The 26,096-nt window shown below is 43.9% G+C and overlaps 2 protein-coding genes across 7 annotated transcripts in view; both read right to left on the bottom strand.

Moving 5' to 3' along the window:
- LOC110554131 (sodium- and chloride-dependent transporter XTRP3B) overlaps positions 1 to 8,193 on the bottom strand; it is a 35,934-nt gene extending 27,741 nt beyond the window's left edge. For 2 of the 4 annotated variants that reach the window (XM_060384988.1, XM_060384989.1), the window contains exon 1: positions 7,305 to 7,723. In XM_060384988.1, coding sequence (XP_060240971.1) covers positions 7,305 to 7,554 — 250 coding nt within the window. In that variant the 5' untranslated portion in view covers positions 7,555 to 7,723. Of the gene's footprint in view, positions 1 to 7,304; positions 7,724 to 8,176 lie in introns of those variants that run through there. The other 2 variants (XM_060384990.1, XM_060384991.1) reach the window with 2 other exon arrangements.
- A 3,351-nt stretch (positions 8,194 to 11,544) lies between these two features.
- The window catches only part of LOC110554132 (sodium- and chloride-dependent transporter XTRP3), a 41,300-nt gene continuing 26,748 nt past the window's right edge, over positions 11,545 to 26,096 (bottom strand). For all 3 annotated transcript variants that reach the window (XM_060384985.1, XM_060384986.1, XM_060384987.1), the window contains 4 exons: positions 17,105 to 17,309; positions 15,936 to 16,095; positions 13,190 to 13,355; positions 11,545 to 12,591 (listed from right to left, as the gene is read on the bottom strand). In XM_060384985.1, the coding sequence (XP_060240968.1) occupies positions 12,442 to 12,591; positions 13,190 to 13,355; positions 15,936 to 16,095; positions 17,105 to 17,309 (681 nt within the window). In that variant the 3' untranslated portion in view covers positions 11,545 to 12,441. The remainder of the gene's footprint in view (positions 12,592 to 13,189; positions 13,356 to 15,935; positions 16,096 to 17,104; positions 17,310 to 26,096) is intronic.

Below are 26,096 nucleotides of genomic sequence, written 5' to 3'. Positions count from 1 at the left end.
ATGGTTGGATACCATAAAAAGCTAAAATGATACGCTCAGGATGCGAGGCTAAGCACTGCACTCAGGGTCAGCCGCTTTGGACCCAGAGAAGAGCATGTCTGATTGCATGCGGGTTGATGCCCCAGGTCCCGCCTCTGAGAAAAAGGTATCGGACGGGTCTGATGCTCTTTGGGTGGATGACACCTAAATGAACATCTGTACAAAGTCCCAATTTATTTCTAATATCAGAGATCAGACCTCTACTCTTGCCTGATGCGTCTAAAACAAAAAGGGGGAACTGTAGAGAGCTGCGGAATGCTATGCCTTAAAGATGGAGCTGGTTTCCGCCTTCCACCTTCCCGATGGTGAGTGCTCTCTGTCACGAACAACTCCACATTTGGCTAAGGCCGAGGATCTGGCTTGCTTCCATGTATGTGGACCTATCTGCATTGCCCCCGTGGCACGCCTGGGTTGGCTACCCAGAGGCTATTTAAGCTGTGGGCTGGCTTTCCCCGGGGTCCGAGGATTGTTCAATGTTCCTGAATAAACTGCATTGAAAAAAAAATTTTTAAAGAATTACAACATTAAAAAAGGTTAAAAATTACTGGCTTAAAATATTTTAGCCTAATTTTTGCTAACATTATTCAGCTAACATTATTCAGAATTTTCCTATAATTTTTATGTAACTTCTCTGTCTTTTAAGCTTTAGCTGTTCAGATGAACTAAGCCACACAGAAAACTACAATGGGTTACAGTGATGCAATACAGCAGGATCAGCAAAGCTGCCAGTCTTTCTATAAGCTGTATCTATGATTAAAAGTTTTATTTTGACCCTAGAAGAGCTTCAATTTAAAATTGTGAAGGGATTTAAATAAGACCTAACAGGGATGGCCTTATTTAGCCTCCTGTATATGTTTTCAAGTTTAAGCCTAGGACAGATTATTGGAAACAAGCAAAGTTGTTTATTTAGATAGACAGGTGGTTCTCAGGCACTTCAGAGATCTGTAGAATATGGCATTTAAAATGTTTAATAAGAAGTATTTTGTGATAGACATGCCAGCTCCTGACAGCACTCCTAATCTCTTCCTCCGAAGGATATGGGCTCGGAACAACCTCCATCTGAAGCTTTCTAGAAAGGTGGCAACACTGACCACTGGGCAGAATACTGCCCTTTGCCTCAGCTGCTGACAGCACACTGTCCAAACTGTGGACAGGCTGGACATGGAGAACTGACTTCCTTACTTTGCCTAGACAAAGATAGGACAGGCTTCTCAGGTTCTTGCTGCACAGAGAAGTCTGTCAGGGCCTGGCAGTTGACTGCAGAAGAACCTGGGCACCAGGTAAGCATCTGCCATGTCTTCACTTCTTGCTTACTCAGATAAAGTGTATCCTTCTCAGGTCTCTGGTGGGCTTGAGGACTAGACTAAGTGAAAGAAGTAACTTTTTCTCATTCTTTAACTAAAGAACTTGCTTTCCGAGTGATTGCTCCCAGTAATCAATCACCTGTGTCTCACGGTGAATAAATAATTGGAAAAAGTGTAAAGTTTATGTAAGAGCTGAGGCTTCAGATGCTTAAGTTATGAGGATCTAAGTGTTTTAGCATCTAAGAAAGCGATTTAAGGTATATAAAAAGAATGAAAAAATGCTTCAGATTTCTTCCCCTCAGTATCCCACTGATCTATTAAGACTTTAAAGTGTTAGCATATAGGCAGCCTGCGTCTGGGTTGCCTACAAACCTCTGCTGTCGTCTTGTAGTTCAGCTGTGCACGTACAAGTTCTAAAAGGACCAACCTGCCGCTTTCTCTCTCTCTCTCTCTCTCTCGCTCTCTTTCTCTCTCCTTTCTCTGTCGGGGGTGCCTCCTCCTCCCACCATGTTTTTCTCTCTCTCCTTTTCCTTCTCTTTCCATCTCCATACAATAAATATCTTTCATGCCAGATATGTCATTGCACGGCATATTTTTAAATACATCCTAACACAAAGTTCAAAGCTTTAATATTAATCAGTGGAGTTCTGGTAAATTATTAGTCTAACTTTGGTAAACCGGTCCACTAATATAGTCACAAGCTCAAGATTTTAGATTTCTTTATTATAGACTAAAAAAGTGATTCTCATTGTAAAAGAGACATCTAGATACTATATATATATATATATATATATGTTCCAGCACCTTGCCAAGTTGCCAAGTCCAAGTGTTTCCTCAAAATTTGTACCAGTCCAAGACAGCTTCAAAGTGGCTAGTCCCAGGCAGTCTGGTCCAGTCTCACAAACTGCTTCGACTGGGCCTTCACATCTTAGCCCCAGATGGTCATGCAGGGCCTGGACAGTGAGTGACATAACCTGCTTTTCCCGGACTTGGCCAACATTCCAGCTTTTGGGGCCCCCATAACTGAGGGAGCAGTCTCTGTCCAGGTGGTGTCTCTAAGAAATGGGGAATGTGAGAAGCACAAACTGCTCTTGCGGCTGCTTGAGCAGACCTGAGTCTCAGCATACTAGACACATGATGGGGTTCTGGTGCACTGGAGACCTGCAAAATGGTGCCAAGCCCAGGGCGTTGTCTGCAGCCTGCCCTCTTGTCCACAGACATACTACCAGGACAGGCTGTTTCTCACATATACCCTCACATGACTTAGGTTCTGGGCCATTTGGGCTCACTGGATGATTGCATGACGTGTCCTTAGCTGATAGGATGACATATGTGTGTGTGTATGTATATATGTGTGTATGTATGTATATATATGTATATATATGTGTGTGTGTGTATATATGTGTGTGTGTGTGTGTGTGTGTGTGTGTGTGTGTATGCCAGTCAACTTCCACATTAAACTAGCTCTGCACCCCATGCTGGTCTCCAGAGTCTGTTTTCTGGGTAACTCATACATTGTGACTCCATCACCCCCCCCCTCGCCCCCCCCCCCCGCCAAGCTGCCAGGACAACACCCCACAAATAACAACTTCACAGTGTCAGCAGAAAGTAGTCACAGATGATTGTGTCATCCATTATTCATTTCTCATCAACAAAAGGACCCAGGACAAGTGGGTGAGAGGCCTATTTAACATGTCCTCTAGTTTCTCCCAGCATCCCTCCTTAGTCCTGACCTGTTACATGGATGGCATGCCTGCCCTCTACCCGGAACTTTCCAGCCCAGAGGCTGGCCTTCCTCTTCCTAAGAGGCTCTTTCCTATCTAATCTAGACATTTTGATCTCTCCCTTTCTCTCCATGCACACACTCTCTTTCTCTCTTGACCCACCTCCTTGTCTGCATTGTGATTTCCCTGGTCCGGTTCCTTGAGACTGGTGAACCTGCCTTAGAACTGCCCCCAATAAAGCTGACTTTATACTTTAATTCAGCTTGAATTGATTTATTTTGTCGGTGGAGAAAACCTATTAGTTTATCTCATCTACAATGAGATAGAATTAAAAAGAGAAGTCTTGGATCAGAATTGCCCTTTTTCTACCTACACTTCCTAGTCCATCTTGATGGGCATCTCCAGCTTGTCAACAATCAGCAGCCAGTACAGGCCCTGGAAGAGGCTGGGCCATCTAATCATGGCTCAGGTCCCTGACATCTCCCACTTTCTTCTTTCAGTCTTTCTTAGTGCAATATTGCTGTTTTGTCTCTGGCCACAGGGAGCGAGACCCAGGTCCCCTAGAGCTCTATTTGTATCCAAAATATTTAATGCCATCATTCCTCAAAACACCTGATTTGCCATAAAAAGTCACTTTCTGTGTAAGTCACACAAGCTCTGGGAACAGTGCTGGTTGCCACACCTACTGAGTTCATGGAGCACATGCTGTGCCATTAGTGGCTTCTCTGCTCCATCCTCACATGATCACAAAATCCAAGATTAAGTGTTTCCAGTGATGAGCAATCCACACAAGTTTACAGAGATGGAGAGATAGAGACAGGCAGGTCTCCTTTGGCCAACTGTCACACATGTTTGCAATTATAAATGGCCAAGAGTGTACTAGGGAGAGTCCGGAACCAAGATTGACCATGGCTAGCTTCTAAAAAGTTCAGAGTTTAGGCGTTATCTCCTTTTGTGACATATCCACCTACCAATTCAGAAAGTCTCTGGCAATCGCCATTTGCATAAACCTCAGGAAAACGATTAGAATCACCAGCCTATTACCAGCATTGGCTGGCAAATAGTTGCTCACAGTCCCTGCATGAGCGGGCCATTAGGGAGACAACTCCCAGTTATGCAGGCTTCATGACTGTGACTTTGCCCCGAGTCTAGTGTCACCAAACTGGACCAGATTCACGCGTCCTTTCACCTTGGCCAGTAAGGTTTCTGAAATGTATTAGGCGTGTCTGCTGTTGCCAACAACTCTGCTCATTTTCAACAGGCTCTGGCTATTCGTCTCTATCCTGCTCCCTACTACATCTCACTATTCAACTGTGAGGCTGCATAAGTGGTGTGTTACACAGAAGCATTTGCAGAGCAGGTGGATCCCTAATGAAGAGGGCTTAATGCCATCCCTGATGGGAATGGCGTATCTAATTGGGAAGAAGAGTGATCATAGTCCCAACGATCATCAATATAAAAAGAGCAGATCTCTGTGAGTTTGAGGCCAGCCTAGTCTATAGAGCTAGTTCCAGGACAAGCAAGGCTACACAAAGAAACTCTGTCCCCCCCAAAAAATTTAAAGTGTTTACAGCACAACAGTTGGACATCTGCAAGGACACTCATGGCTACTGGGTAACAATATCTTTCAGCCTCTGAAGATCTCCCTAGCACAGCATCTCTAGACTAAGGAGGCGGTCTCCCAGGTGGGAAAACAGAACTGTATACTGCACCCCTGTTAACGATGCAAACCAGGAACCTAGAGGAGAATCACCTTAGGTGCCCAGAATACTGCTCTTCAGAGTCCCAGAGCTTAACCCCTTCTTATTCTCTTGACCCTATAACAGTGAATGGTTTCTGCCATGCCTAACCCATCCCTGTGTTGCTTCCGAGAGTATTCCTGAAGGTGCTTTCCTTATTGACAACACTTGGAAGAAACTGTGAAGCACTAGGAAATGCAGGGGCCTGAAATAGCCTCTTAAACTTCACCCAGCAAGAAACCAGCCCAGGGAGTTCTAACACCCACAACAGGATCTGCTCATAGCTGTGGAGACCTCCTGCCCTTTTGGATTTTGTATCTGATAGTTCCCATTACACACTTTAAAAACTGTGTCAGGTGTTCGTTACTTAAGGCCAGTAGTTAAAAGAGATCCAATGGTAAGGGAGCGGCTCTAGGGGAGCCCCTGCCAATTGTGCTGATTGGCCTCCCGACACAGAGCATCTGTATCTCTTTCTCTGTCTCTATCTCTGCGGTTTTTGTTTGTTTTGAGACAGGGTTTCTCTGTGTAGCCCTGGCTGTTCTGGAACTCACTCTGTAGACCAGGCTGGCCTCAAACTCAAGATTATCTGCCTGCCTCTGCCTCCTGAGTGCTGGGCTTAAAAGTGTATTCCACCACACCTAACATATTATGTGCTCTTAGAATTGACTAATATCTTGTGACCCTAATAAATACCTAATCTTATAAGATCCACCATTCAAAACAATCTGAAGTAAATGTTTTCCTTTCCCCATTCAACTTAATAGTCTGTAAGCAAATACCCTAAGCACTCAGAGTACAGAACTTACATGTATCCATAACGAGATAACACTGGGCCCCAGGCTGCTGAAAATTCCCTTGAGCGTCCTGTGTCTCTTGGCTTGGGAGTTGTGGTGTAACCCTCTACCCTAGTTCTCACATGGGTAGCCAGATGAGATCAAGTCACCATGTCAGAGTCCAAGGCCTCTAGTCTCCTTACTCCCCAAGGAAATTAGTGGGCGCTGTCTGGGTTTCTGCCAGGCTAGTTGTGGTTGAAGAGTGTGCCTCACATGGAAGGGGCCCTCTGGGCCACACAGCCACAGCCACTTTCAAGTCCTTCTCCATGAATTCCAGTCAGGTATGTGACCCTACACAGACTTCTCAAATCATGGATGAAAGATGCCAAGAAATGTAATTGGGGTGCTGCCAGGCATCTAGGGGGTCATGGAATTCAGTCCCCAGGGACAGAAGACCAAGCCACAGGGAAAGGGAAAGGAACAGCTCTATTCCTTTGGGATGGGAATGGCCCCAAGGCTGCCAGTTTTCATTCACCTGGCTATTTCATAGGGTTCCTGGTGTCTTCCCCCTTTCTGTCCTGTTTAGATACCCTCCCATGCCTACCTGTCATTTCTTCTCACAATATCTTCCAGAAACAAGAAGCACTGTCTCAGAGCGGACTTTGCAGAGGGACCCTAGCGCCGTCTTAAGCTGCTGTAAGACACTCTGCTCTTACTGCATTGCTCAGTCTATTCAGTCGTGGGCACTTCCGTTATGTCCACGGTCCTTTCCTAAATCAAGCCATGGAATTCAGGCAGCCCACAGACCCCAGAAGTGGAATGGATAGCACAGAGTTGTGCAGCGCTCTGTGGCCACACATGGGGGGAAAGAAGAAAGCCTTGCCAGGGCACAGCACATGCCCACGTGCTCCAAGCCTGCCCAGCTTGTCTTTGTGTGCTCCACCTTCACACTCAGGAGGCTTTTCTAGGCTAACTGCCCTCCTTACTGGGGAAAAGCTGGATCTTTACCCTTTACCAGCTTGATGTCAAAGGAGGCTGAGGCCTGTGTGGTTTACGCTCAGCAGACACCTGGCAGTAGAGGCCATATTGCTGCAGCTGTTTGCAGTTATGCTCCAACACTCAAAGGTCATAAGATAGTCTAATTTTAACCCAAAGTATCAAGCAGTAACTACAGCAAATCAGGTGTAGCCTATGTCCAGCTTGTTTCTGTGACAGAGCCTGCTTATTTATCCGCTGCCCAGGGTCAGAAGAAAACTCAAAGCTTGTACCTAGGTGGGAGTGTAGGGACCTTTAGCTGTGCCCAGCAATCATTTCCATCACTTCCTCAACTCAAGCAGATGAGCTCTGCAATCCTTTTGTCAAAAAAGCAACAATTGAATATAATGAGTTTTAGTTGGTACCACATTTTACACACACACACACACACACACACACACACACACACAAAAAAAAAGGAAGGAAGAAGATCGTAGCTCCATATGCACAACCCAGAGGTTAAAAGCTTAGAGAAGGAACAATGAAAACCTTTATGAGTTAAGGTTAGGCAAAGATATTTTCGATAGCAGAGCAAAAGCACTGTCCATGGACACAACGGCCAAACCTTCCTTCTCTGGATGGTGGGTCAGCTCTTCGGATGTGACACCCAGCAGTCCTATACTTCCTGCAGGTTCCAGGAAGGTGAAAGTTTTAGACATGAAGCTTTTCAGACGCGCTCACCGCACTCACCTCCGCCGTACATCTGGCACAGGTAGGGGAAACGCCACACATTGCCCAGGCCCACGGCGTAGGAGACGCAGGCGAGTAAAAACTGCAGGGGGTTGCCCCACCGAGGCCGCGCTTTCTCCACAACCCCGGGCTGGGCACACTCTGTTGACCCCAGTCTTCCTGGGTGTTGCCCAGAGCATCCAGGGCCTCCCGAGGGATGTAGCTCCTCACCCTCTGACAGGGAGACCGCATTTGCTGAAGGTGACGCCATCTTCTCAGACAACTCTCCGTGTAGAATGGGCAACTCCTGTGCTCTCTTCTGGTTCCCAAGCCCCTAATTTTTACTGCTGTTGTCTCCACGACTCTGAAATCAGCCTTCTGCCTTACCCTGCGCTGGTGTGGGTCTTCCCTGCTTGACCTCTCTCTCTGCCCCAACCTCACAGGTGGCCACTTCATACCCTCCCACTGACCTTTGGCCACATTCCTTTCTCTGTCCCATGTTTCTCAAACTCCAGGATTTCTGGGCTCCTTGGGCTGTTGTTAAGGGTGTCTGCAAAAACAAACTCACAAAGATATGGCTGTATCTGCTGGGGGCTGATGGTGAGCTGGAAAGTGTTTAGCCTCAAACTGCAGAAAAGCTCTGATCTATGTGCTTGTCAATTTCAATAGTACAAATCCTCCCACTACGGCACATCATGAACTACAATTCATTAAATGCAACATGACACCAGTATGTTGGGTTTCCTACCTTGTATGTACAGTGATACAGCTAGGCTCAAGACAGAACTGACAGTTAAAGCAATCAGAAATGGTGAGTTTTGAGTATTAGCTCAGATTCATAATTTACGTATCACTAAGACCTCAGTAACAATTGTATTTAACAATCACCTTACCAAAGGGGATGAAGCTCAGTTCTCTGGGCTGTCCTGATCCCCAGCACAAGTGATTCAGTCCAGCTAACCCCCACCTGACTGTTCCCAGGAAGCTGCACTGGCTAATGGAGAACGTCACCGTGCCTGCCAGACAGAGGGTACAAATGACCATCAAACTGTTTCACCTGAATCCTGGAGGGGGGGAGTTCTTGTCAGTGTTTTATAGTCTTACTCTACCAACTAAGAAAGTTATGTAATTTTTAATCATTTGCTCAACCTGGTGAGTCCACTGTTAATTAATCATCAAAGTTTCTAATTTCCCCATATGAGAAAGGCCAAACTCCTTAGCTGTTTGCAAGGCCTTGAGGACTTTTTTAGTTGGTGTTACAGTTTTAATAAAAAATATTTATTTTGTGTTTTGCCTTCATACAGGTGTATGTCTATATCTAGCTATCATTCATAAATATATCTACATCTATATGGATATATATATCTGGAGTTATGGATTATTTGGGTGCTAGAAGCTGAACCCAGGTTCTCTGCAGAAACAACCAGAGCTTTTAACTGCCTGGGCAGCACTCCAGCCCCCCTTTTGAGGTGGGGACTCACTAGGCTGCTTGCTTAGGCTGGGCTGGGTCTCCAGTCTTCCTGCTTCAGCCTCTCTAGGATGTGAGGTCACAGGTGTATGCCACCACACCTGGCTCATGTTGACTTCTAATTACAGTGATATCAGTTGAGCGTTGTTTTGTGCACTAAGGTATGGTCTATTTGAGGGGAGGTTCAATGTGCGATGAGAATGTATATTCTCTGGCTGTTGTGTGAATAAACTGTCTTTTAAAAATGACAATTGACCCTTTATCATTATCCAATGATCTTCCTGTCTCTTTTTACAGGTTTTTTTTTTTTTTTTTTTTTTTTAACAGGTTCCCACTATGTAGCCTACTCCTGGAATTCATAGAGCTATTACTTATTTGGCTCAGCCTCCCAAACAGTGGGAATTCAGGCACACACTGGTCCCACAAATGGTGCTTTTATTGTTTTTGATGGGAATTCTGTTTAATATTTTTTCATTTTCTGTATTAGTCCATTACATAGTGAGGAGGAGTCTTGTATAGTGAGAGGCCTGTAATTTCAAGCAGAAAATGAGGGAAAAGCCCAACTATAGATACTTGCTTTGAGTTTATCTACAGTGACAACTGGTAAAAATCAAATATCTCCCCATTTTATGTTTCAGATCTGAGTCAAGGGGAGCTGTGTTTCTGCAACAAACAGCAAGTCTCATAGTTAATGTCAAGTGTACAAAGATGGAATGTCCCTTTTCTCTCCAGCCTATTGGTGGGAAAGTGGACAAATTCCATAATCACCAGTGTTGTGCTTAGAAAAAGCAAAGCCTTTGTCTGAAATATGACTTAGTACCAGCTCAAGAGAATTATTGAGAAATGTCTTGCTCTACATGAGATCCACAGGGACCAAAGCAAAGCTGTCAGCATGGAGAAACTGTCACTTGACTGTACTGTGGACAGCTCCCAGACTGACCTGATTCAGCTTAGGGTCTTTTGACTTTACAGAGATGTGAAAGCAAAATGAATTCTGGAGAAGCTCTAGTCTGAGTTTCAACATTTTGCAAGGAAGCGATCTGAAGCAGGATGCCCTCTGGAGATGTGGCCACATGGCCTCTGATGACCATTTGATGGTGAACTGCTGCCCTGACTGTGGTGGTCAGAAAGGCATGTGTAACAAACTTCAACTTAGAGTGCTCTTCAGTTACAGAGGGTTCAGAAGGATGTAATCACAGTGTGTGTGTGGAGGAGTGTGGGAACACAGTCCAAGAATGGAGTCATGTGAAAATTCTGAGTGCTTGTGAGAAAATGCCAAGAAAACAAGACCCTGTGACCTCAGTTTCTTCAAAACCCAGAACTCTTCTTGGAATGTTTTTGTGCCCCTCCCAGGTGAAGTAGATAGGAGTGAGTTTACCTCAGATTATTCAGTACAACTGAGTTGTTATTTGTTTATATGCTTCTATGGAAAAACATGTTTTTGCCATGTGTGGCTTGTCTTTGTGATTGTAAACAGCTTGAACTAGTGAAAACTTTTCCTCATGTGACCTTTCCTAGCCCTCAGGGTATAAATTGCCCGAGGCTCTGAGTACAGTCGGCTATTGCACAAGACTTTAGTCTGCCTCATTTTTAGGTCCATTCTCCCAGGTTACACTGCCTTTGGAGTGGTAAACAGAGGAGCACCAGTATTTTATGATAGCAAGACTGCACCTGTCTGTTTCCATAAGAAAAGCTGTTCTACAGATGTGACTTCCCTTGTAACTGGAAATGCCCAATAATGTATTTAATATTTTTACAAGTACTGGATATAAATATTTCTAAAGATACATGTACTTTTCTCCCTTCTTAAATAGGTTCTGCCCTGGCTCTCAGATCAGAAAGCACATTGGATTCACCTAAGAAATTTAAAAATCAATGCAAGCTTGGTCTCATGCCCAAGATTTTCTCATGGATGCTGCCTGGATCCAGTAGCTTGGACACTGGGAGTTTTCAATGCTCCCCAGTGTTTGGAATGGCACAGATGTTGAGCACACTGAAATAGTAATAGAATAATGATATAGGACAACCTTCTTTTACCTCCGAGGGTACATGATATTGAGACCTTGACCATTATTGTCCCCAGGAAGGCATAACAAGTGCAGAAAGACAATGACTATGCTTGGTAGTTGAGAAAAGGGGACAGATACTTTAGGAACTCAGAGATAGCCTCTGTTTTGGGCCCACTCTTCAAGCCTAAAAGCTATCTGATGAGAAAACAGGAGTAAACATTTAGGTAGATAAGTGTGCTTCTTACATCTTAGGGACAGAGATCATTTTGAAACTAGGGAAAAAGTGGAAGTGTTGGTAAGATGGCAGTTAAGATAGTGAAAGATTTTTTTTTTTAATGAGTTACAGGCCTATACTAAAAGATTCACTTTGGGAAAGACATCTTTATTCACGTTTTTACATTTATATATATTAATTTATGAGTGTGTGTTTTTGTCTGTACATGTACTAGTGAGTGACAAGAACAGAAAAGGGTGCTGGATCCCCTGGAGTTGTTGGAGGTTGTAGGTGTTCCAACATGGATGCTAGGAACAAAACTTTGGTCCTCTCCAAGTACAGCAAGGATTTAGCCAGACACTTTCTCTTCAGCCCCTCAAAAGGCCTTTCTCATGCCTACTTTTGCTATTGAGGAAAAGAGGCAGAAATAAAAGACATCTCTGGTTGATGTTCCAAGTGATGCCTAAGCATCTTCAAAGCTGTCTGCATAGTTAGACCCAAAGAAATCCTTTAATCCCATGAGCTCAACAGAGCAAAGACTGTTAGTACAGGAAGAACTCTCAGTCTAGATAACTTTGATCCACTTTATTATGATAAAAAAAGAAAAAGACAAATTCACAAAGAGGATGAATAACAGCCATAAATATGGAGTGTTTTCAGCTATAAACTGCTCTGTGTGGTTTATATACATTTTAGAAAACATTATGTAGAGGTGAATGAAGGTGATTGTAAGTGATGTTTGTAGAAAAGTTAGAATTACTTTTATCCTTATAGACCCATCTGACACTGAAACCTTAGGGATGGGAGTGTCTGTTCAGATTTCTTGTACAGTCTAGAGTTGTAGAGAGGTTGGTCCTGGCGCCCTGTGAGGAACCTTGGATTCTGAGAAAGGTGACTTCTTTTGGAGCCCCATCAAAACTCTCTCTTAGTTGCCATTATATCCTGGTGGCCTTTAGAAAATAGTCAGGGAACACAGAAATAACATTTTGTGACTTTAAAAGAATTAGAATTAATTCTAATGCATCACCTTACACGCTTCAAAACCTCTGACACTGGGTTGGAAAGCAGTTGCCCTGTAGTATTTTGATTTTTTTTTAATTTTTAAGTTTTTGATTAAGGAAAAAAAAAAGACAATTGCTTCTTTGGCTCCTTAGAGTTACAGTCAAGTTTCTAAAGACAGTTTACCTTAAATTCTAGGACGTTCTAGAATCAAGGAAACAACGATCTTCAATAATGGCCTTAACTCTTGATGACAAGGAGGCGACAGGGAATGAGCTTCAGTTTGCAAAGGATGAAGGGCCCCTCCTAAGGAATATGGTCTGCTCCCTAAGGCAGTCTTCTTCCTAAGCTCCCTGATTCACTTCACAAACTGAGGGGGCCCCAGAGCAGCACTCCAACCAAGGTGTTCCCACCAGCAGGCAGTGACTGTGAAACAGTGGCTGACTTCAGTCTCTGGGAGGTCCATTCTTAGGCCACTGGGGCAGAGCGTCCCCTCTTGAGGCGATTCCTGATGAAAGTCCCCAGGGCCACCATGGGGATGCACATGGTAGATGAAGCCACCAGCAAACCGATGACAGCAAGTGCGTATGGGGGGTAATCCTTGGTCACCAGCTGCCCCTGGGAGAAGAAACTGAGCATCAGGGGAAGGTCCCTCCTATTAAGTCCAAGTCTTCTGTGAAGGGAAAGATGCTGAATGGAGAGAAGAGGCTTGTGGTACTACATGATTCTGCAATTCACAACAAGCCTCTATATTCTATAAAGAAACTCAATTCTGACATTTTCAAGTGTATGTGAGGTTGTAAGTGAAACTCTCCAAAAGAATGGAATAGCAACTCTCTACTGAGTACCTTACTCTGAGGCCCTAAATACAAGGTACCTTTAGCATAGACTGGAACCCTCTGTGGTGGTGGAAATGCTCTGTCTAAATCTATCCAGTGTATAACACCAGAAGAACCAGCACTTGTAGGGAAAGTCTGCTGGGATGCTGTGGAGGTGACTCTTACTGTCTCCACACATCATAGTTAAACACCTCACAGTCCAGTTCTGCTGTACTAAACTGAGCATCTGTGAAACATCTCAACGAAGTTCCCATGCTACCATCTGTAACCTCCCCAAACCATAGCCATGGTTCCATGTGTTGGAAAACTGAAGGCGTGTGCTCTGAATGACACCATGGGCTCTGCCGTGTCCCCAGCCCTGCAGGAATGTCAGGTACCTGAGTAGCATCCCAGGCTTGGTACTGCAGCGTTCCCATGAGGATATAGTCACTCAGGTAGAAGACAAAGAGGCTAATGATGAGCAGTGGGCTCACAAACGCCCACATGGCCTTCCAGTACCAGTTGAGGGTGTGGCCAGTCATGGCCTGAAGGTCACCTTCAAATCTGGACCACAGGAAGAGAACCTGGGTTATTTTGTGCTCTTTAAGGAGGGACTCCACTTTGCACACTTTCTGCACTTAGGAAGATGCTATTCTGGTTTCAATGATGTTTGAACATGACCTCAAACCCATCTGGATCCTTTCCTTTCCTGGGGAGGTGTTGAGGTGAAGAGAAAAGGGCTGAGGCTGCCTGGGGGGGGGGTGATCAATAAGGAAGGGGTCATAGGGCATCTCTCTGGTCTTGGCCTTCAGAGAAAGGCTACTGGTGTGGACCAGAGGCTAGTATCAAGAGAAGGTGGGACCAGGGTGCATAAGGGAAGGGGAAGGAAGTCCTCTCAGTGTAGAGGCCTAGGGTGACATTGCCTCTCTGCCCACCTACTCTGTCTATAAGTGATGGGTTCAAGTATTCTGTACTGCCCTTAGAGATGGTCTCAGAACAGTCACTTTGTGCTGGGAAGGGCCTGGCCTTGGCACACAAGAGCAGGTGGAGCGGTGCAAGAGCAGAACTTCTAGACTGCAGCTCAAAGAGCACCCTCTGCATTCTCATCTTGACCATAATCTGCCTTTCTCCTTTTCTTACTTGGCCTCTTGCCTACATGTAACAACAGCACTGCAGTATGAACTATGAACTGTGAACTTACCATGGCCTTGATGGGTCAGTCGTGCAGGTCTGGATATTCATTAAGTGTCTGTTTAAAGGTGCTTCGACACTTCAGGACCTAAGCAACCTCTCTATTTTTTTTGGGGGGGGGCTGGAGGCCAGGGCTCTTAGAGCCTGGGTGGCCTGTTAGCCTCTGACCAGGGCCCTGCAATCGGCTCCTAGGCAGGCGGACTGAGGCCAGATAAGATACCACTGTCAACAGCTGCAGCCACAACCACCTGCTTCCTTGTACCTGTCTGTCCTGTTGTGTCCATGTGTGGTTGGACACAGAGCAGGAGCTCTGCCTGCTCCTACTGCTGACTGAACTGCACTCAAGCTTCCCACCATGGATGTGCAGTGCAAACACCAGGACAAAGGTCAGAAAGTGCTGTCCACCTCTTGCTTCTCCCCTATTCACTTCTGAGTAGAGAAGGGAGGAGAGCTGGCTGCAGCAGTAAGGAGGAGTCAGTCATGAGGCCACTAGATGGCGACGTCTCCTGAGTGAATAGAGGCTCCTCCTGTCCATTGACTGCAACACAGACAAGGCTCCCTTTGTTTCTCCTCCTCCCATCACTGTGCACTACTTCCTGGGATATAACTGTTTCCCTCTTCAGGGAGCTGAAGGTCAGACTGCTCTTGAACCCCCTTCTACTCTGAAACACTTCTCTGTGAGCAGTCCCTTTCTCCCTGAAAATGTCTGGGTGGGTCCTAGGAGAAAGCCCCCTACCTCATTTTACCTCACTTTACTGAGACAGCTGGTCGCTGGAGCTGCGTCATCATGTCATGGAGCCTGGCTCTTCAGTAGACCATGGGGATGCTTTTCAGTGGGCAGCCTGCCTTTTAGGGAGTCATGGCTGGTTCTGCCCAAGCCAAAACAGCCTCACAGAAGTCTGAGGAAGAGGAAGGGATGGCACGTCCCAGCTCTTTGACCCAGACCACGCTCAAACAGTACACAGTAGTATGCCCCTGAATCCCCTTATATGGTCTCACTCAGCAGGGCTGGGTAGCTTGAGGTTCTCAAGCGTTCCTTGTTGTTGCTACTGCTTAATGCAGAAGGGAAAAACCAAACTCTATGCTAGTAGGTCTAAGCATGTAGGCCTCAGAAAGCCAAGGAACATCTGTGTTCTAGGACTTCAAGCCAGACAGATCTCCTCAACCAGAACCTCTTGCAGGCAGTGTTTTCACAAGACTGCCCCCCCCCATGTGCTGTGATGTTGCCCAGGTTTGTACATTCTATCACCTGGGAGGCCAAAAACACCCCAGTGCTGGGCAGGACACCAGGGTAGAAAGCTGACCATATTCATAGGCTGTTTCTTTCCTCCCTTTCTTCCTTTCTTTCTTCTTTCTTTTCTTTTTTCTTTTTCTTTCTTTCTTTCTTTCTTTCCTTCTTTCTTTCTCTCTTTCTCTCTTTCTTTCTCCCTCCCTTCCTCCCTCCTTCTTTCCTTTCTTCCTACCTCTCTTGGATTTTTGACACAGAATTTTACTGTGTAGCCTGGTCATCCTGAAGCTCATTCTGTAGACTAGGCTGGCCTTGAACTCAGAGATCCACCTGTGCTGAGATGAAAGGCATGCACCATCGTGCCCAGCTTAAGCTGTTTTCTAAATGAACTCTGGTCAGAGCTCTTGAAAAGTTCTGATGGTGGTGGAAGATTAAGGAGTCCTGGAGGCAGAGTCCCTGCCCCGCCCGGGTACACATGAGTACAGCAGGGCCAACAGGGCAACATGATATGATACAACATGAAAAACAGGTGATTGAAAGAAGCTGTTAATTGCAGGCAAACTGGGGAAGCAAGAGATAGCTGAGATCTGATCTGAGGACAAAGAACAGCCTGGCAGTTCTGGTATCTAAAACGGTATGCCCACTGAGGAAAGATGACTTTCCCATGAGGGTGGCCCTGCAGCTTATCTATCCCCTATAGAAGGCAAGGTCTGGGGTCTCCTTACCTCTTGAGCCCATACACATAGCACACAGCTATGGTCTCCACCAGCACAATGAGCAGCAGGGACAGTGTGGCTGCATAGTCATTGAATATGTCAAACCAGTAGTTCCCAGCATCCATGGTGAACAGCATGCCGATGGCACAGTTGACGAGGCACACCAGACCTGGAACACAGGACCACTGCTCATCTCCGAGTCTCCCTACTCTCATCCCAGGTTATATGGCAGCAGGAGCCACAGGTCCCTAAGAGTTCTGGGGAGGGGAGGTTCATCCACAGGAGCTGCTCTGCAGGGGATGTGAGCCCATGGAAAAAGCATGGGGGCTGCAGAGACCCAGTCCCAGGAAGCATGCCAAGTCTAGGAGGTTCTGAGTAAAGAGAGGGTAGCTGCTGGTGGGTGGTCAGAACATGAAGGTTGAATGGAGCGATGTTCTACCCATCCTGGATGTGGAGTTATGGACTCATCAGAGGCAGGGTAGCTGGCTACAGAGCCCTCATGACGTGGTTGGGCAGGATGACAGTGATGTTAATGGATAGCCATCATGGGAAAGGCTAGAGCCTCACTAACAAGCTCAGTCAAAATGTATGAAGAAGCGGTATTGCCCTTACAGTGATGTATCAGACAGGAGCAGGGACTGACGTTTGCTGCTAACAGCAGATACTGCAGCTCACTGACAGGTTTTGAGTGCCGGTGGCTGGCCTAGAGTGTCTTTTTAGAGACTGTCAAGAGCAGAGACAAAAACTAGTAGCATTAGAAGTCAGAACAGGGTGGTCTGTTCTGGTTGGGTGCTTATTGCCTGGAGTGTGTGGAAGGAGCTCCTCCTGTGTGCCAACAGGCCTTACACTCACCTTAGGAAATGGACAGTTGATGGTTGATAGCCTTCAATTTAAACAAAAACAGAGGTAGCCTCTCAAAGCCTGGAGACCTTTGAGTGCAGGCTGGGGAGTTAGCCTTTCCTCAAGGGCAGGCTGACCTCCTCACTTTCCTGGGCTGTGGCGAATTCTTAGTCCATCTCCCAGAGTTGAGCAGCACACAGTAGCAGAAGCACAGCTAGACTCCTGCAGCCCTTCTGGAGTTGGCTTGGAAGCACATGACTCCTGAGGTAAACCCTCTACTGGTTGTCTAGCTTTTCCCATCCCACCCATGCCCTGCCTCCTGTGCATGGAGTTCTGACCTGAAATGGCCTCCTTGGGCAGGTAGCTGGAGATGAACTTGCTGTCAGTCAGAGGGGTGAGGATGGCTGCTGTATTTCCAAGCATGCTTCCCATCCCCAGCATGAGCAGCATGAAGAAGTAGAGCACTGACCACAGCTGTGACACCTCCATGTTTTTGATGGCCTCAGTGTAGACGATGAAGGCCAGGCCTGTGCCCTGGACGGCCTGAGAGTAATTAAGACACTAATTACACACCTGATCCAAGGGTGACAAAAGTTGGAATGTCATAGTTTGAATGTGTTTGAACAGTATGTGCTTGTCTGTTGACTTTTGGAATGTGTATAGCTTTTTTGTTTTTTTTTTGTGTTTTTTTGAGACAGGGTTTCTCTGTATAACAGCCCTGGTAGCCTTGGAACTCACTTTGTAGATTCTGTCGGCCTTGAACTTACAGTGATCAGCCTGCTTCTCCCTCTGGAGTGCTGAGATTAAAGGCATGTACCACCACACCTTGATAGAAATGTGTGTAATTTTTAGGAGTTGTACTCTCACTGGAGAAAGTAGTTCATTGGTAAATCTCTTGATGTTTTATTGCTTTCTGTTCTCTGCTTTCTTTTTCATCAATATTTAAGAGTCTCGGCCTCAAGTTTCTATTGTCATGAACTTTGAAATCCTTCTCTACTATGATAGATTGTACCTTCTTACTCTGGGAAGCCAAATAAATCCCCACCCACATTAGTTTCTTCTTGTCAGGTATTTAGTTACAGCAACAAAAATTCTGCATTAACTAATACAAAAATATAGGTAAGCTCAATGTCATAAGCACAGCCAGAACAGTCAAGCTGAGGAACAGATAAGGATATAGTAACACTTGTGGAAAATTTTTAATGAATATTAAAATATTACAAAGCAATGATTTCATTATTATTACAAGGAGTCATCAATTCCAAGCAATGTCAGTGTTAAAATACTCCCTTCTGGAATGGTCTGATCTCACTTCTATGCCTATGGCTACCACTGAAGCACCATGTCATAAACACCAACTGAAATAATTAATTAACTTTGGAAAAATAGTGTCTTTAGTAATAAATATAATTATTGGGTTAAAAAATCAATATAATGTTAATACCCATCTTCACCAACCCTACATCTGACAGAGGGCTAATATCCAGAATATATAAAGAACTCAAGAGGTTAAACACGAACAAACCAAGCAATCGAGTTAAAAAATGGTTTACAGAGCTAAACAGAGGATTCTCAACAGAGGAATATCGAATGGCAGAGAAACAGTAAAGGAAAAAAATGCAAACCAAAACAACCCTGAGATTCCACCTCACACCAAACAGAATGGCTAAGATCAAAAACTCAAGGGATGACACACACTCTAGAGACTCACTCCAAAGAATGTGTCACCCTTAGGGGAACCCTCCTCCACTGCTGGAGGGAATGTAACCTTGTACAACCACTTTGGAAATCAACCTGGTGCTTTCTTAGAAAGTTAGGAAGATCCAGCTATACCACTCCTAGGCATATGTCTGAAAGATGCTCAAACATGTAGCAAGGACATTTGCTCAATTATGTTCATAGCCACTTTATTCGTAATAGCCAGAATCTGGAAACAACCTAGATGTCCCTCAACTGAAAATGGATACAGAAATTACAGTACATTTACACAATGGAATACTACTCAGCAATTAAAAACAAGGAAATCACGAAATTTTCAGGCAAATGACTGGAGAAAATCATCCTGAGTGAGGTAACCCAGAAGCAGAAAGACACATATGGTATATGCTCACTTATAAGTGGATATTAGCCATATAATATAGGATAAACATACTAGAATCTATAGTGCTAAAGAAGCTAAACAACAAGGAGGACCCTAGGGAAGAGGCTTAAACCTCATTCAGAAAGACAAACAGGATAGATATCGGAAGGAAGAGAAGACAGGGAACAGGACAGGAGCATTCCACAGGGGGCTTCTGAAAGATTCTGCCATCAGTGTATCAAAGCAGATGCTGAAACTCACAGCCAAACTATGGGCAGAGTGCAGGGAATCTTATGGAAGAAGGGGACACAGAAAGACCTGGAGGGGATAGGAGCGCCACAAGGAGACCAACAGAGCCAAAAACATGGTCCCGGGGCGGGGGGCCTGTAGAGACCAATAGTTCAACCAACAAACAAGCATGAAGAGGACATAGACCCCCTGCTCAGCTGAAGCCCATAGGCTGCTCAATTTCCAAGTGGGTTCCCTAGAAAGGGGATCAGGGACTGTCTCTGACATGATCTCAGTGGCTGGCTCTTTGATCACCTCTCTCTAGGGGGTGCAGTCTTGCTAGGCTGCAGAGGAAGATGATGCAGCCAGCCCTGATGAGACCTGATAGGCTAGGGTCAGACAGAAGGGGAGGAGGTTCTTCCCTATCAGTGGACTAGGGGGAGAAGAGGGAGGCTGGGTGGGACTGGGAGGAGGGGGGAGGAAAACCAGGATACAAAGTGATTAAAATTTAACAACCAACCAACCAACCAACAAACACACAAATAATGTTAATATTTGATTAAATATGGCTAAAAAGAGAATCAGTGAACAGGGAAGTATATCTCAGGGTAAATTCTACTCAACTGAATGTAGTTTTGACCTAAAGATGCACTAAAGTTGGTCTAATGGTGTCTTTGCATATAGTAAGCTGTAACATAACTTAATGTGTAATAGACTCCAATTTTTATAACAAGCTGCTTCATCTCAGACAAGCACAACAGCCCAGCTTTAGCAAACCACAGACAGCCAACTGTCTAAAACAAGGACCAAATAAGGCAAATAGAAATTTTATCCAATGAGCTGTCACTACATTTTACTTACATTTTCTTTTTTTTTTAAATTTATTTTATGTACATTGGTGTTTTACCTGCATGTATGTCCATATGAGGGTGTCAAATTCCCTGTGACTAGAGTTATAGACAAATGTGAATTGCCATATATAGGTGCTGGAAATTGAAGCTGGGTCCTCTGGAAGAGAAGCCGGTGCTCTTAACTGCTGAACCATCTCTCCAGCCACCTCACTTCCATTTTCGATATATTATTTTCTTTTCTTTTGCTATATGTATAGCCTATACATGTGAGGGTGGAGCATTCTGAACTTTTTTTTTTTGCCCAGTATCTTTCCAACTACAGAATCAAGCCAAATAAGATCTATAAAAGTGATTTGCTATTAGATTCTGTCTTACTTACTTTTCTGTTAAAGCCATGGACAACATAAAAGAAAGTGCTTAATTTGGGGCTCATGTCTGCAGAAGGTTAGAATCCATGACCATTATGGAGGAAGTATGGCAGAAGGCAGTAGGCATAGTAGTGTGGAGCAATAGCTGAGAGCTGATGTCCCTTTCTGCAAGTAGGAGGCAGAGGGGCTAACTGGGCACAATGCCCCAGTAGCTCCCATATTCCTCCAAAAGCAGCATGGTCAGGCCTATCCCAGCAACAGCCCCTTCCTTAATACCAACTTTTGTCTTACTTTTCTGTTGTCATGACAAAGCACCATATCCAAGGCAATTTATAAAAAGAAAAACATTTAATTTGGGGCTCATGGTTACAGAGGGTTAGAGTCCATGACCATCATGGGGAAGCATGGCAGCAGGCAGCAGGCAGCAGGCAGGGAGGCATAGTGTTGGAGCAGCAGTGAGACCTTACATACTCATCCTCAAGTAGGGAGCAGAGAGAACTAATGAGAATGGCTCGGGCTCTTCAAACCTCAAAGCCCACACTCAGTGACATATTGCCTCCAACAAGGCCACAATTTTTTTTTTTTTAAGATTTATTTATTTATTATTTATACAGTGTTCTGCCTGCAGGCCAGAAGAGGACACCAGATCTAACTATAGATGGTTTTGAGCCACCGTATGGTTGTTGGGAATTGAACTCTGAGCCATCTCTCCAGCCTTCAAGGCCACACCTTTTAATCCTTCCACCACCTGTGGACCAAATATTCAAACCTATGAGCTTGTGGGGACATTCTCATTAAACCACCACTGATTCCCTTTTAACAACCTAGAAGAAAGCAGAAAGAAAACCAACCAGTCCTACAAATAAAATGATGATATGGAGATTAGAATATATAAGAGGCAGAGTTATGAGACCTGCAGAACAGAAAGGAAAAGATTAACAGAGATCTAAATGAAAATCTTCAAAGAGAAAAGACAGAAACAGGAGAAACAATTAAGAAATAATATATGTGGACTTGCCCAAACTGAGAAGAAAAATGGATACATAAAACCAGCAGGTTCAATATTACTTAGGCTCAGGCCTAGATTAGATAATAAAAACACATCCATACTAAATTTACCAAAGATGCCAAAGACAAAAGGACATATTTAGTGAGGTCCCAGAAAGAACTGTTCATGTATGAGATAAAAGGGCAGACACAGTTCAGCCAGTGCTGGCACTTGCAGTGCCTGTCTGGTAACTCATATTCAGTTTCTGCAACCCATGTAGAGGCAGAAAAAGAGAACTTATTCCACAGAGTGGTCCTCTGACCTCCATACATGTGCAGTGACATGCACACACAGGTAATCACACACATGCACATGCATGAGTGTGCATGCACACACACATACATACAAGTAATTAATTTAAAATAAAATAATAAAAGAAAAATTCAGCAGCAACAATTGAAACTAGAATTATAAGGCAAATATTATCAAAGTGTTGGGAGAATATAAATGTTAGCCTGAAAAACTTTACTCTGGGGAATAGTTCCTTAAGAAATGGGGCCAGGGACTGGAGAGGTGGCTTGGTGGTTAAGAACACTGGTTGCTCTTCCAAAGGACCTAGGTTCAATTTCCAGCACCCCCGTGGTGGCTCACAAATGTTTATAACTCCAGGTCCAGGGGTCAAACACCCTCTTCTGACCTCCACGGATGCTGGCACGCACATGTGTATATATATACATATATATACACACACACACACGGAAAAAATACACATAAAACAAGATAACACAATCATATCTTGCTGGGCAGTGGTGGTACCTGTCTTTAATCCCAGCACTCAGGAGGTGAGGCAGGTGGATCTCTGAGTTCAAGGCCAGCCTGGTCTACAGAGTGAGTTCCAGGATATCCAGGGGTACACAGAGAAACTTGTCTTAAAAAAAGAAAAAAGAAAAGAAAGAAAGAGGGCCAAATAAATGTTTTGAACAGATATAATGGAGCGTGTGTGTGTCCATCCATTCCTAGAGCTAGGAACTGAACTCAGGGCCTACAATCCTAAGTATGCAGTGTTTGGTAAGTTACAGGTTTATAAGGACTGAACTGCATAATAATCATATTTAAAACCAGAGAAAGGAATCAGGTCTGGCATATATCTGTAACCCCAGCACTTGGGAGGCAAAGGCATTAAGATCAGGATTTTAATATTGTTCCTATGTCTTTATAAAAACAAAAACAAGAAAGAAAAGAGAAAGTGTTTTAAAGTTCTTGCATTGTTTGAAAGGGAAGATGCTCTATCACTAAGCTGTATTAAGTTAAATATTAATGAGATTTCAGGAAGAAGACATAAAAGTACAAATTTCAAATAGTAGAGAATATGATGAAAAGAAGAGAGAATGGAAGGAACAGAGGAAAGCCAGTCTAAAAAATCAGTAATTATATCATTCTTGGACATAGAGCCAAGCTCAGAAGTAACTGAGGAAAAACTAAGTGCCGGAAACAGAACAAGGGAACTGAATGTCAAAGCTCAGAATGGGCATCACAGGTGTCCAAATAGGACCTAGATCCTGAAGCCTGGGTTTCAGGATCTTGATGTATGACCTGTTCAGGGAGGGAGGGTCAGGCCATAGGCCCTGTAGGCAGACAGCTGGGCTGAGCAACTGTCCTGGCTAGTTTATGTCAACTTGGCACGAGCTAGAGTTATCTGAGGGGAGGGAGCCTCAATTGAGAAAATGTCTCCATAAGATCTAGCTGATTGACATTTCCTTAATTACCAGTGGGGGGAGCACAGCCCACTGTGAGTGGCACCATCCCTAGCCTGGTGGTTCTGGGTTCTATACCAAAGCTGAACATGCCAGGAAGAACATGCAGGTTAATGCCAATGCATTAATTCCTGCCTCCAGCTTCTACCTTGTTTGAATTCCCGACTTCCTTCAATGATGAATAGTAATACAGAAGTGTGAGCCAAATAAATCCTTTCCTTCCCTACTTGTTGTGTCATGGTGTTTCATCAAAGCATTCTTAACCCTACCTAGAACAGCAAGCAACAGGAAGAAAGTATTATGTCTTTCCACGAACTGACTCAGAATGGTACACCCAGGAAACAAAATACTCAAACCAACCAAATGCTCCCCAACCTCACTGATAAACCAGTGCATAGGACCTCCATCCTCGTCTTGAAAGTATTTCCTAGAAGCAGTCAGATACTAAATCTAAGAACTAGTCAGTGTGTTCCCCAAGTACAGAAAAACAATTGTGCTTGAGATCCTCCTGAAAACAGTAATCCTGAAAACAACAGAAGGACTAAGATGCAAATATTAAAAAGATATGTGTAAAATTGTATCTGTAGGTAATAGAATAATTTATAAAGAAAACAGAAGCAATCTGTAGATGTAAGAATTGGTTGGGGAATTTATCAAGGTTTCTAGGTATAAGATTAACATTCAAAAAAATTTTGTTTCTTTTGCAACCAACATAAACAATGACAGAAATAAGGAGAAAGACAGTATTCATAATAGCAATCTAACAGAAGATATGCCAAGACATTCATGAAGAAAATTAGCTGACAAACAGAATGAGAGAAAGCATGTTACTAAATCAAAACCCAACCCCAAACAGCTGAAGATGGAGGGATAGAGAATAGACAGTGCTCTGTAACTGAAGAGTGAGATGGCAAGAGAAAGCCACAGTCAACAATAGAGAGTAAGAAGATAGAATCTAGAAATACTGAATGTTAGAGTTACAAAAGCAATGACAGACTTTACCTCAGAGGATTGGCCAGAGCAGCAGGAAAAGAGGTGGGGAGGCATAGGTTACGGGAACAGAACTGCAACAAAACCCAAACAAACAATAAAAAAAACAAACAAACAAAACTTAGAGCAGATTTGTTTTGCTGGTGAGCCTCCTCTCAGGCTGGAACAGTGAATGGAACCATTCCTCAGAGAAAACAAACAAACAAACAAACAAACAAAAGCCCTCAGCCAGAAGAACAGAAAATTAATAATAAATCTCTAAATCCCAGAGAGCCCATCTCCTCTACCAATGCGGCAAGCAGTGACCCTGACAACCACAAAGAACACCAGGACTGAACTGACTCAGAGGTAAATGTGCTCAGTGGAACTGTGGTTCACATGCAAAAATTCTCCCATCCTGGTGGGAGTGACCCAGCAGCAAACGGGGTGCCCCTATCCCCACTCCCTGAACCTAGGACACTGAAAACAACACACAGAAAATGTGGTCCCACAGCACACCAGGGAAGGCTTGTAGCTAGCAGTTCAGGCGAAGGTACTAACTGTGGTAGCCTCCAAGGCTGAGAAGAACTTGATCCAGTGTTGGAACCTAGCAGGAAGACAACCTGGTCTAATCTGTTTTGAGTTACAGCCTGCCACCCTCCTATACCCCCCGCAGAGGAGGCCAACAACAGAGGGCTTAGGGGGAATCACATTCACCCCAGAAGAAAAAATGGATTTGCTGATGACATAATTTTTTATTACACTATTATGTCTATCAGTGTTTATAGCATGTATGACTATATGTGCCCCGCGTGTGTGCCTAGGCCTTGAGGGTCAGATCCCCTGGGACTGGAGTGCTCTTAGCCACCCCTGACATCATGTTTTTTGTTATAATTTATTTCATATGTACTTTTAAGTACTACTTTTGTGTTTTACTATTGGTTTTGTTTTGGCTTTCAACAAGTTTTTCTTTTTCTTTCTGCATGTTATAGTATTTCCTCTATTGCTTTTCATACCTCCAACATGTACTTTTCCTCTCAAATCTACAAGAAAGGAGGAATCAAGAGAAGAGGGGGAAACAGAAAGGAGGCAAATAAGAGTAAGAAGCAATGAAACATATGTATTAAAATGTCATAATGAAATCTGTTTTTGTATATTAACTGTAAAAATTGCTCTTATTTACAGAGTTAAAAGTAAAAAACACTCAATTAAAAAGAGACTCATTCTTCCCAAATTGCAGTATAAAATCAATGAAATTTTAATAAATATTCCCTTTGGGAATTTTCTCTCCAATGAAACTTCTCAGTTGACAAGAAAATGACACAACTAGTTTAGCAGAGGCAAGGCCCTGGACTCCATCCCCAGCTTTACAAAAGTAAGTTCCTTCACAAGGCCCACAAGTCGCGTAGATCACAAACAGAGAGCGCTTTCAAAGTGAAAATTAGAAAAACACCCACATGGCCATTAGCAGGGAATAAACAAAATAGCATAGTATGGTTTCTGTGTTGAAATAAATACAGCACTTAAAATGAGTGGGTGAAGTTCCAAGTGCATTATAATGGACAGGTCTCAGAATGAAACTCTTGAATGGGAAACATTATCGTCCAGGAACACTTAAATATGTATCTACAACTGCTAACAAAACAGTATCATTTAAGTCTTCCCCCTACTCTGTGTATGTGTGTGTTTCCAAATGTTTTCTTCATGCTATTGACTGTTTCTTGTGTTACACAGAAAGTTCTTTCTTTGATATAATCCTACTTGTTTTTACTTCTGTTGCCATTTGAGTCTTATCCCATAATATCCTCACACAAACCAGTATTTTCGAGTGTGTCTCCTTTTCCTCTCAGTCTTTTTATAGCTTTGAGCTGACTTTTTTATACAGCATGAAGAGATGGGGATCTAGCACCATTTATTGAGAAGACTATCCTTTCTGCAATATATTCTCTTGGCATATTTGACAGAAATCACATAGTTGCAAATATATGATTTTTTTGATTTCCCTATTATGTTCTGTCAGTCTTTTGAAAAAAGACAATAGCTTTTTCAAGCCAATACCAGGGATACACAGAAAAACCCTGCCTAGAGAAAC

Source organism: Meriones unguiculatus, chromosome 6 (genome assembly GCF_030254825.1).
Source record: "Meriones unguiculatus strain TT.TT164.6M chromosome 6, Bangor_MerUng_6.1, whole genome shotgun sequence".
NCBI classification, from domain to species: domain Eukaryota; kingdom Metazoa; phylum Chordata; class Mammalia; order Rodentia; family Muridae; genus Meriones; species Meriones unguiculatus.
Note: the sequence above shows the minus strand (reverse complement) of the source record. Positions and strands in the feature narration are given on the sequence as shown.